The sequence below is a fragment of the Hemiscyllium ocellatum genome, chromosome 19 (genome assembly GCF_020745735.1).
Source record: "Hemiscyllium ocellatum isolate sHemOce1 chromosome 19, sHemOce1.pat.X.cur, whole genome shotgun sequence".
Taxonomy (NCBI): domain Eukaryota; kingdom Metazoa; phylum Chordata; class Chondrichthyes; order Orectolobiformes; family Hemiscylliidae; genus Hemiscyllium; species Hemiscyllium ocellatum.
Window position 1 is genome coordinate 25,824,493 of NC_083419.1, and position 12,938 is coordinate 25,837,430.

At 40.5% G+C, this 12,938-nt stretch overlaps 1 protein-coding gene across 1 annotated transcript in view; it reads right to left on the bottom strand.

Moving 5' to 3' along the window:
- ptprq (protein tyrosine phosphatase receptor type Q) overlaps positions 1 to 12,938 on the bottom strand; it is a 181,552-nt gene that overhangs the window by 57,061 nt on the left and 111,553 nt on the right. Inside the window, exons 35-38 of the mRNA XM_060840057.1 lie at positions 8,472 to 8,658; positions 6,950 to 7,191; positions 5,926 to 5,995; positions 3,520 to 3,678 (exon numbers count right to left, since the gene is read on the bottom strand). Of these exons, the coding sequence (XP_060696040.1) occupies positions 3,520 to 3,678; positions 5,926 to 5,995; positions 6,950 to 7,191; positions 8,472 to 8,658 (658 nt within the window). The remainder of the gene's footprint in view (positions 1 to 3,519; positions 3,679 to 5,925; positions 5,996 to 6,949; positions 7,192 to 8,471; positions 8,659 to 12,938) is intronic.

The following is a 12,938-nucleotide window of genomic DNA, read 5'->3' on the forward strand; positions in this document are numbered from 1 at the left end:
AAAACTTATCGTTGATCAAACTACAAACACAGTTCCCAAAGATAAGTGTAGACTTTGAAACTCAGCCAAGCATGACAGAATGATGAGCTTTGGTGAAATGGAAATAAACAGATCTACTGAATGCATGACTAGATGCATTTTTTTAACTTCCATCTCTCAATCTAAGATATCAGATAGAATTGTTAATTCCTACTAACAATCTTTTTACAGTTTAAAGACCAAGGCAGCGAAACATTTCCTATTATTGCACTTTAAACAGACCTTTCACAGGCATTTATGCTTATTTCACTAAGTTGTGACTCCCACACTGTGATTTAAGGGTCATGAACTATCCAAAGGAGATGGTCTATTTGAATTCAGCACAGATTAACTGGCCCTGCTGAGTTCAGGATTCCCACCTGTGTGAATCATCCAGGTCTCTTTTCTCAACTAGTAAAAACTAGATCTTTAGGAAATGGGCTAACCTCACAACTGGTCCTGGCAGCTTTTCTTAAACGTCTGCAGAGTTCTCTGCAGAATTCCAGCCCAAAATAGCTGATGTGGCTGAAGAGAACAGTTGATAGAATAGATCACATTTTTAAGTGATAGCAGAATTGCATAATCCTCAATGAATTGCATATGCAGCAAGTCATCGGCACTAAAACATCATATGGTGATCTGGTAACATGAGTATTGCAGGACAAAATGCTTGATAAAATTCAGAAGTTTATTCTACGTTACCGTGGGGCCCAACTGGGTCTGCATTTTGAGTGTGGTTACACCCCTTCCACAGCATGTATTGTTTCATTTTTCACTTACAGAAACCAGACACATTAGCAGTTAAAATGTGTATTCTTACTTTCCCATTATAAGTTAAACATCTCATAAACAAAACTAGAAAAAGAAAGGCGTTGCTGAATTTGTATACAGATTGCTTCTGTGCCTGACAAGTCATGAATGGCATTGAACGTTGTGCAATAATTGGCAAACATCCTCACTTCTGACCTGATGATGAAGAGCTGAAGATAGTTCAATAATAGACAGTACCATCATCAACTCCTGCAGAGAATCTGACCTCCAACAACTAGACCACCTTACTTTCTGCCAGGAATGACTCAAATTAGTGAAGAGTTTTCCCTCTGATTTCATTGACTGTAGTTTTACTCAGGCTCCTCATTGTCAAGGACAGTCACTCAATCCTCAGCTCCAGAATTCTTTGTCCATGTTTGAACTCAAGCTGTAATAAGGTCAGGAGCAGAGTGGTCCTGTCGGAACTTAAATTGAGTAACAGTGAGCAAGTTATTGCGTTGATGTGCTGGGCTCCCTGATTATTGAGGATGGGGATATTTGTGGAGGTAAGTTGACTTGCCTCTGCTTGAACTTCCAAAGGCTCCGCCTGTGGTGTCCTGAGTGGAAACTGCCAAGAGGATTGTGTGTGGTTCCACCCAGAAGGCTGGGTGCCTCTGGCACCCTCCTGTTTGCTTGTGAGGAGGGGGCACTTGGACTGGGGTCAAGGTTCCCAAGAACCCTGTGCCCATGTGTTTGATCCTGGTCACCAACACGTGGGGCTTTGGAGTGCAGATGCATGCACCTCTCCAGCTGCCCATGTGGGAACTGGGCCTGGCTCTTGATGGCACCTGTCAATCTTTCCATTGATACAACTAATGTGAAAAGAAGGCCCTATGTCCCATTTGCCTGCCTGATGCTGCTGTTCTGCACTGTGTATTGGGATGACGCCCTGATTGCCAACACCACAGGATCATCTCCTGCTTGGGGTTGCGCAGGTACCTCATCTCTGCCAGTCCTAGACATTCCTTCCTCAGCCAGTTGCAGAGTTGTCACTGTGAGGTGCTCACCAGATGGTGTACTTACACTCGCCATGTCTATGGGTTCCCACCCTCCACTTCCATCTCCCTCCCCTGCCCAAAGCTGGTGCAAGGTGACAGCTTTGTCGTTGTGTCCTCCAAGACCTCCATACACTTGTCCTCAGACCTGAGGTTAAGATTAATGCTTCTGGTGGAACTGAGCATTTCCCTGCAGAGATCGAGGGTAAGCTAGCAGAACCTGCAAGGCAAAAGAGAGAGAAGGCATTGCAGCTGATGTGCAATGATGTGCAATGACTGAGAGTGACATCAGGTTAGAGCTGATGTGGGATGAAGAATGATACCTACTCAGCAGGCAGGAAATGGATATTACTGCATCCCTGTAGGAGTGGTGTTGATTTACTCCTGCAAGGACAAGGATTCTCTCCTTGTAGGGGATCAGGCACCCTCCTTCTGTCTTGGCTGTCTCTGCCATGTAATGGGCTGTAATGAGCAAAAGGGGACCAATGAGTGGGATTACTATGGGTAGTATGACTTCAGTCCTGACGTACGTGAGGCCAAGGTAAAGGTAGTGAGGTATACAGAAGGGCTAAACAGGCAGAATGAAGGACATGCAGGATTAGGACTATGGGAGGGTTATGGGGGTGAGAGGGAGGGGGGGGCAAATGAGTGAACAAATTTATTGCATGCAATAATGAGACTGGCAGAGCATGAGCATTGGCAGGAATTGTGTGCAGTAACGGAGATGGACCGAGTGTGAGTGGTAAAGTGAAGAATATGACATATACCCTAGAGGAGTGGAGAAGATCACTGACCTTCAATCTGCATTCCGCTGGAACTTGTGGGGTTATTACTGACCCAGAGTTAGTAATTGAAGAGGTTAAGACAAGAAAACCTGCTTGGCCTTGCAACAAAAAGAAACTCTCCAGAAACACAATGCAACTCAGATTAGCCGAATAGCATGGGTTCAGCCTAGGCTATTTCATTTACACTGCATTTGTCTACCTTTCTTGCTCCAACAGGGCAAGAAAATTTATTGTTAATTTTTATCTCAGTCAATGCATCTTACAGATAGACAGACAAAGAGACACGATACCAGTCTTACAGATTTGATTAGCTTAATGGCATTCTCCAGATAAAGCTTATTCACAAAATCATAGAAAAAGTAACTTTTCACCTTCAAAATGGAGTCTTTAATACAAAATAAAAACAACGATGTTGCTTGACATATTGCATGCAAAAACTTGCATAGTTTGAGAATCTGAATACAATTATATCACCCGTAGCTTCTCTAAGACTGACATTCCTTTCTAGAACTCCTAAAGTCTGGTCAAGTTTCAGAAATGGGACTTTCAGTGCACCCAATCTCTTGCTGAATGTTCTTGCACAATATCAGCTCTTCTCTGAAAATGCTTAATTAGGGAATCAGTCCCATATTGCCTCTAAGCAGTGCAGCCGCAAAGCAACCCAGAAGTTTCCACACACAAGTCAACCTCTTGAAGTTACCACATGCGAATGGTTGGACCAAACAATAATTAAAGACCTGCAAATGTTAAGTGCATCACACAAGATAAAAAAGAGGATATATTACCAATGACAGCACCACAAATGTAATGGTATTGGACTGAGGCAAAGTGGTGAACAGTTATCAATTAATTTCCTCGCGTTAGTTATATTTGATTGTTGTCAAACTTTGGAAAAAGTAATGAATTTTTACCTCTTATTTCAGTCACTATAACTTGTATTTTTTTGATAGAACCATGTTCGTCTGTGAAATAACATGTAGGCATTCTGATTGTCATAGTTGTGGAAGTGACTTGCAATGCTCCATTTTTATCCAAAGCAACAGCTGGTTTAAAAGTAGGTTTTGGTGGAGCTGTGGAAAAAATGGAGTAATGAAAATCATTGTTGAAATAACATTGAAAATATAAATAAAATGTCTTACACTGTTTTCTAGTGTTACTAAAACTTTAAACATTTAGCTTGGTAGCAGGTGTGGTTATTATATAAAAATATTAAGTATGTATTCTCAATATATTTGTATTATGTATGTGCCATGAAAGCTTTTGAGATACTTTCACAATTGTGATGCCATTAAAACATATGAAGACTGAGGCTTGTTGCACGTATCTCATTATTATGCATCACAACCAGTATCTTGTCATTCCCTCGTGATTTGATTTTTATAATTCAGAAAATAAAAAACAATAGGCAGCTTTTATTATTCATAACTACATGAAGGTGGATTTATTTTGACTTTATGGCGTGAGAAGATTGTTAGATCTCTATGGCCGATGACATCGTTGGCTTCCTACTCTTGTCTGGAATTGAAAAAATAAATCTATTTGCTTCTAGTTTTCCAATCATTTTGAACCAATTTAGCCACCTCCAGAGAGATACCACAACCTAATACATTTGTCTTTCCCTCACTTGTCAACATTGCACAGGAAGCATTCCCTCTGCAACACCGCAGCCTACTCCTCCATCACTCTTAAAAGCTCCTCTCTTCCATAGCATCTCCCCATACAAAGGCAATAGGTGTAACATAGGTTTAACTCCTCATCATCCAAGGTCCTATCCTCTATCTGAAATAGTCATTCACCTGCATTTTTTTCAATGGAGTTCACTGTAGTATGGTCTCCTCTGCACTGATGAGATCAAATGCAGACTTTTTTTTCAAAGAATTCCACACCTCATTTCAGGCCAACTGATAAGGGCTCTTGCAATGCAGTGGTGGTGTGTCTATTTCTGGGCCGAGAGTCAAGTCTCCCCTGAGTCTTAGTTCAAGTCTAGAGGTACATTATAGTAACCCTAAACAGCTGAATTCAAAAATATCTATGCCAAGTGCTTCTCTATAATGTGTTTATTGGGTGGACAAGCGTGAGTAGCGAATGAAGTAGAATGTTGGCTAAAAAGTGCTATGAGGGTGGGTGTATGGGTAAGGAAGATCCGTTAGTTGGCATGGAGTAGGAATGATTTGACATGGAGTTAATATGCGGCTATAAAGGGCTATGGTGGCAGATGAATGGGTACGGAAGGAATATGAGTTGGCATTGAGAGAATATGGGAATCATGGATAAAATGTTTTGAAGATATTTTTCAAAAGGTTCTTGAATCCTGACTATGCTTCATTATTCCTCTGAGGAGCCACAATCCACAAGCTATGAAAAGTGGACTAACACTGCATTGGAGCCAGCAGATCAGGAGTCTATACTGCATGCTCACTACTTGTACCCTAATGCTGAGCCAGTGAAAATGGAGCTGCTGGGAATAGGGAGGGGGCAGAAGTTGGGTCCTGACCACCACTTTTCATGGATTTCTGAGTCTTTCTGGCTCCGCGGAATCCAAACCTATAATTTTGAAAGCTTACATAATTATATTTCTTTCTCTTCCAATCCGTCTGTATAGGATAAGAAAGAAAGCTGACATAGATGCACACATTGAAACATTAAGGCAACAATGCAATTTGCATAGAAAATAGATATGTTGCCGTGGCTACAATGTCCTTTCAAATTGTGAAAGAATCCCATGCCTCATTTTCTTTGCACACTATCACCCTTATATTACATTGTTCTGTCTGCTTTCAGCAGAAGAATTTATGAATCCCATGAGTGGAGATTATTAGATTCCCTACAGCATGGAAACAGGCCCTTCGGCCTAACAAGTTCACACCAACTCTCTGAAGAGTAACCCACCTGGACCCATTCCGCTACCCTATATTTACTCCTGACTAATGCACCTCTCACTATGGGCAATTTAGCATAGCCAATTCACCTGACCAGCACATCTTTTGGATTGTGGGAGAAAACCCACGCAAATGCAGCGAGAATGTACAAACTCCACACAGACAGTCGCCTGAGGTGGGAATCAAACTCGGGTCCTTGGTGCTGTGAGGCAGCAGTGCTAACCACCGAGCCAATGCGCTGCCCCTTAATAGGTAATGGCAAAGTACTTTAAGAAAATGAAAATTTTGTCTCTGGCGTCTTTGACAAGACAGGCAATGTCACTATTGCCCAGAAATTTCTGTATGTACTCTGTTATCCTCACTTCTTTTTCACCTAATCATGAGAGTATTATTGAAACACTTGCAATTGAATGAAATAAATGTTAGTAAGATACATACCTTTCACATCCATAGTTATTTTCTGTTCTAAAGTTTGTGGCCCAGCACCAGCTCCGTTTACAGCACGGACCTCAGGATAAAGAGAATTGACATTTAATAAACAGAAAAGGGAAGTTTACTCAGGCAGGCTGAATAACATTAACAAAGACCCTACTGTTAAAATGTGATCTTATTCAATGCAATAGTCCCAATATTAAAACAAAATTAAGATACTGTAGAATATTATAGGGGACCTTTACAATGTTCAGTATCATCATTGATTCATATCCTGTTATGCATGCTACAGTTCCCAAGTCATCACCTTCCACACATACGTGGGGAGGCGATTTGCTTACATTGTCATCCAGTGAAGGAGGGGATATAAATTGCATGGGGAGGCAGGTGGTTGGAATTATGCTGCATAGTTACATTTTAAGTGTTTAATTGTTTAAGAAGTTTAGCTTGTGAGTTTCTATTTGTAATGAAGTTTTACCCATGCCACCTAAGTGTTCTGAGAAGCTTTGATTTTTCATTTTCCTCTCCTATTTGCACCGTGAAGGACTATTTGTTGCTGATTGACCAGGTGCACAGCTGCACTTTAAATATCGTGCCAGTTATGGAAATACTGACAGATCCTGGCAATCATAATTCACTGCTGACAAGTGCATAATAAAATAATGCCATCGAGGCTTGGTGCCTACATATTGATGCGAGCAACATGACATTGCATCAGGTAACACACTAGAGCTCCTGGAGAGAAACTCTCCACAAAACACCCCAAAATTGACACTTGGTTTTCTGGGAAAGTTTGGCATTTTGGGTAACTTGGCCTACTTAATTATATCTTTTGTTTTCATTTTATGCAATAAAGTTCTGCTTTGTTAGAGAAAATCTGCAGCTTTTCAGCAAATGACTATCTAGATAAAATTATAAAAAATATAATCTATTAAGGTTTCTTTCTGGGACCTGACTGGTTCAGTCAGATGAGCAGCTGCGACCATAACACATTTTTATTCAAACTGAAATAACAAAAAGTGCTTCTTACCTGTATGACATATGTATTTCCACCTTTCAACCCTTCTATGACAGAAGTCAGTGACTGGTTGCTTTTGACAATTTTCAGATTGTTTACACGGCGTTTAAAAGCCTCTCCTTCTTTATAAATAATTGCTTGGTATTTCTGAACAATACCATTTGGAAGAGATGGTGGCAAAAAAGATACATGAACCATTGTCACTTCATTGGGTATCTTCTGAAGGCTAAAATTCTGTGGTGCATCTTGAGGCACTGGAAGAAAGTAACATAATGGTGACTTATTTGAAGTATAGGAATGCAGAGTGTATGACGTTACAACTATTGACTTAAATAGATGTGAGTCATCACCCAATTAGTTATGTGCTTGTAGTGAGCAGGGTTCCTTGCTGGGAGCATTATGTCAGATAATATCCTTTATGGTAGGTTGATTAATGCTGCAATATCAATTAGAATCTGCATTGTGAATTGCCAGATGGTTACAACACACTTGCACTCATTTTCTAGCCCAAGTGTAACCTTATGGAACAAAAACAGAATTTGCTGGAAAGGCTTAACAGGTCCAGTAACTTGATGAAGGGGTTATGCACGAAAAATCGATTCTCCTGCTCTTCGGATGCTGCCTGACCTGCTGTGCTTTTCTAGCACCACACTCTCAGTTAAGGTCCTTAACTAGTTAATTAATGATTTGGAGATGCTGGTGTTGGACTGGGGTGTACAAAGATGAAAATCACAGAACACCAGTTTATAGTCTAATGGTTTAATTGTAAGCACACTAGCTTTTAGAGCGACGCTCCTTCATCAGGTGACTATCACCTGATGAAGGAGTGTCGCTCCGAAAGCTAGTGTGCTTTCAATTTAACCTGTTAGACTATAACCTGGTGTTCTGTGATTTTTAACTTAGCTAATTAATGTGCTACTACTTTGCCCTGGAGGAAAATTATCAGCTTGCTTTTTCACTAACTGAAGTGAAAAGGTGGGAAGGGAGGGAGGGAGGATACCGGCTTTGGAGTGTGCTCTGTTTGTATGGGGGGGGGCACCACCCACCGTCAAAACGTGACTCACTCATCCCTTGGGTCCATGATCCCATTTGCTTAATATGATCCTCTTGTTGGAATTCACATAGCTGCCAGCCAATCTGGTTGGCTAACAGCTCTTGAAAGTAGGAATTCTTTATCCTGAGGAACTGAAGTTCCATTCTCATTTCTTTAAGGCTGACCCCAGTGTATTATTGCTACAGAGAAAGCCTTTTTAAATTTAATTGACAAAGAAAGACAAAAAAGGAAAATTAGTAGATGATTTGATGATAAAAATGAAATATGCATGACTGAAAGAAGCATAATCATAAAAAGTTGAGAAACCTTTTCTTTTGTTTATCAACTAAATTTCATTCTCAGCAGAATTATTCCATATTTTAACTCAGTCATGTCCATCTATAGTCTGAAGATAATAAAAATATAATTAAATGCTCTTATCCATCTAGATCCTGAAAACAGTTTGATGCAAAGCTTATAATGTAGATTAAGTAGACTCACAAGCTTCAAGTGTCCTAACAATGATTGGCTCACTGGCTTTGCCATGTATTCGGGCATCTTCTTCTCTGCCAGTAAATGCTACAATGATGATAGAATATCTCGTGAATGGCATCAAATCAGATATCTCACAGGTTGTGTTCTGTTTCTCTGACTGAAGAATGGTCATATTGAAATCATCATTATCTACCTGTAAGAAATTGAAAAATAAATTGTTTATGCAATACATTAATTTCAGACATTCTATAAATTTCCCAAACTAATATGCTTCTAAGATTAAATTAAACACAATTATTGTATTTTCTTTCTGTATCTTTGCTTTCAATAAATTGACTTATGAAAATGGTAGAATGTTTTCAGATCTTGAACAGGAAAGATAAGGTGAAAAATTTGAGAGGTACAATGAGAATAAAAAATAATCATATTTTTGATGTCAAGAAAGGAAATCCCACAAAGTTTCATGGCTAATTGAGGGTCTCACTAGTAAGCTGTGAGGTCCTGATTTCCATGGATTTGCTTCTCAGTATTAGCTTGCATTGACTCATTTATATGTCGGTCAGGATTCTCCCAGATACTGGTGCGGAATGAACCACTGCCCCAGAGAAGTGGGTACTCTTAATTGATCACATAGTCACTTGCACAAAGTGGTCATGAGTGGAGGTAAAGACCTATTACAAGGTGTGGTTATTACCCTTGTACTCAGTGTTCCCCTCAGCACAGTGCTAACTCTTGGTTGCAATAATGAATGTAAGGGTTGAAGGACTTTTCAAAATGTATTGCTATGCAAATGCTTTTCAGAATTGAGCTTTGCTTTAACAATATAACCTGTATCTTCCTTAGTGTGTATGAAGAGGCTGCTTAACTCTGACATGATATCTACTTAACCTGGTCTTACAGTTAAAGTGATCATCAATCAGATGTGTGATTATTCAAAGTACATTTATATTTACAAATATGAGAAAGTATGTAGAATGAAGGGACACCAGGGCCATTTAAATTAATGTTTTGCTTCTAAACCCTGTCACTAGGTAGAGGTGCAGCCTAGGTCTGCAGCTGGGGGCAGGGAAGCTGCCTGTTGTCCTGGACATTCTGGGCTAGTTGTGGTGCTAGGAGAAGTCCCGTTCTAATACACACTCATCTGCCTCCACTGTAACTTCCATAGGGTTGGGTATTGCAGGCAGTAAGAAAGTGGAGGGTCCTTGCACCTGAGAGTGGGTTCTGTGTATGTTTCCTCCTCTGTCTGGGTCTCTACTGTCACCACGCAGTCTCTTTCAGAGGAAGGAGTTCCTGGAGTGAAGTTAAGGTCCCTCTGTTCCTTGCCACTAATACTGAGCATTACTATTTAAAGTGATGAAGTTTGAGTTTACAAGAATTTCCAGCAGCTACTGAGCATTTCACTGGACCTGAATCATCATAGTGGCTAGAAACCTGTCCATGGAAACAGCCAGATGCACAGATGCCAAAGCCAACACAGTACTGATAATGTCAATGAACCCCTACAACCTTCAATTGCTGAGTATCCCCCATAAACCTACCTGTTTTTCATGTTCCTGCCATGCATTTGCATGAATTTTCTTTCTCTACCAACTTAGATTTTGATTTTCTGATTTTATTGTCATGTGTACTTTACAGTTCGGGTTATTCTGATAAAACAGGTGTGTCATCAACATGAATTTGCTGTAAGACAATTGATAAGTTGGGGATGCATTTCTACAACACCAACTTTTGAAACATTGTTGGCTGTAACACGATTACAGCACCAACACTTTAAGCGCTGTTTCTAATGGATGACTTTTCTGTAACACAGAACCATTGCATTAATAGAAGAACTGACTGGAGAATGAAAAGCTTTCATTGGTTGCCATGATATGGCAAAATTTTAAGTAATTTAAGAATAAGGAATAAAAAGAAAGATATAGTTTGAAGAGAATGCATCAGTCCTGAGCCAGCTCACCACCGTCAGTGATGCCTGCATCTCCCTGCTGTCTACACCAGACCCAACCAACATCGAAGATGCCGATCCTCAGGCACCATATTTCCCACTGGACTGATACTGCCACCTGGACCAACCAGTGTTAGAGTTGTGTCTCTTGCCACTGGGCCCACCTCATCAATGTTGACGTGGTGCCTTTCCACCACTGCTTTGCCATTGCCAGTTCCCAACTCAAACGAAGGTGCCAATCCTCAAGTGCCATCTTATGCCACTGGCCCTATCTTGCCGACATTGCCTCTGCTGATGTAACAGCCATGATTCCAGGTCCTGTGCTTGCTCCGGAAAAGTAAGTGGAGGCTTGCACGAGGTCCACGCAGGGCCCACTCTCCTCTGCTCTGGGCCTAACCTTGTGATTACCAGACTATGCTCCTGGGTCTAATCGAGAAAGCGAATCCAACAGGGTGAAAGTCTCTCAGCTAGTGGAAGGGGCAGGAGGAAGTCTGGATATCCACCTAAGTCTCTTCTTCAGAAGGGGAAGGGGAGCTGATGAACTAAGGGACTGCTCCCCTTGGTGTGGAGGCTATGTCAGTGCCACTGATGCTTGATTAAAAGAGCAGCGGGAAGTAGTAACACAATAAGGGTGGAAGTTTGAGCATGTAAAGAATATTTCCTTAACAATAATAATAAGAGAGCAACAGAAAACAGTGAAGCTTTCTTGGTTTTTTCAAGGTGGAAGTCTCAGTCTTCCCCAGCAAATCCAAGGATCTTCTGTTTGTACAGATGTGGACATGGCTGTGGCCATCCTGCCTCCTGTCTTTGTCCTTCTCTGCTCTTGTGTGACATTTTCTTCTGCAATGAGTCAAAAGGCAGGCTTGAGTGAGATGAAAGCAGCTGGAGGAGACGCTAGTAGCGGTGCCTGAGCAGCAAGGTAATGAGGTATCCAAAATAAATGAGGAGAAAATGCTGAGAGCAAGGAGGGTAACTAGTTTGGGGAGATGAAGTGAATGAGAGATACTGAGAGCTGAGAACGGGTAGACCAACACCCTTGATGGAAGGCACGTGTAATGGTAGATTTCTGATAATAGAGAGACCATAGCGTTACTTATCCTGTGGCATTGTTTGGTATGCATGATTATGTAGGAGGACAGCCTTCCTCTTCCCTACCCATCCACTGAGACCTCCAGGTCTTTGTCCCCAAAAGGGAGTGCTGTCTCCTGTAGAATAGCAGTTGAGCAGCAGACTTTGAATGGCAGTTTGTGGCTAGCAGAGTTTGAAGTGGTGCAAATTGGGATTTAAATATGACATTCATGGTGTGAATGTGGGAGGTCCCAGCAGCGGTGAGCACTACCATCTCTGACCACATGATTCAGTGAGAAGGGTGTATCAAGTTCTGATGTACACTTAATGAGGCAGTCAGTGGAAAACTGTCATGACCCATTGAAGTAAACTCTCAATGATGCTCATGAAAATTACATTTAGCCAGAATATGGGAAAATTCAGCCCATTATTTCCAACTTTTAATGAAATTGAATGATAGTTATGCTTTTAAAATCAATAATCTTGCTGAATTCAATTTTCTGTCTTCATTAAAACTTACCTTGCTACAAAGTGTTAATAAAACTGTGCCAAGAAACACTTTGAATTGCAATTTATATCACAATCACTACAGTTTGTATAACAATTATTTTATCAATATCAACGTCTGAATAGTTCAGCTTTAGTCGATTTATTTGGCATTATTTGTGCTCAAGTACAGCTGCTGAAGTAATTGGTCAGCTAAAGCTGTGTAATGGTGTTACATTGTACTGTTTGGCAGCCATGCCTCTAACTCCACAGAGGCCTGACCATGACTGATGTTATTGATGCACTAACCAAGCTTCCATTTCCTATACTGACAATCAAACCACTTTCCCTTTAAGCTTAAAAGTAATTTGTTAGAACACTGTCATGACAGTTAAACAATAGTAGCATGAAGATAAAAAGATATTTATCTTTCACGAGTGTTTTAGCTAATGTGCACAATTCCAATTTTTATTCCAAAGGAATTTGGTTTTAAAGTTTACATTTGGAAAATAACATTTTCAATGCATGCATTAGAGATGATCTTCCCAGTTTGTGCAGCTGGTGGGGAAGGCTTTTTGCCAGCAGTATAAACTCAGATACCTACGCTTTTAGTTCCTGCAAATTTGTAAATTAACTATTTAATGGCTTGGTGGCCATTTGGTGGAATTGCTGTCATTGTAAGGTTGAGGTTCTAACCAATGACTTGCTTTGTGATCCATATCCAAACTTTCTCTTCATGGAAGGGTGAGCCAAATAAAGTCCAAGTCTTTGAATTTATGGAGGAATAAAGAAGACTGGCACCTATCGTGCTTTTCACTTGCACCAATATTGCCAATCACTTCACAGCCAATATAATAGCTTTGGAAGAGTAATGCAGGAAGGATAGCAGCCAATATGCACTAAATGAATTCCCACAAACAGCAATGTGTTCAAATAATCTTTTCTTTTTATTACACTGATAACTGTTGCCCTTT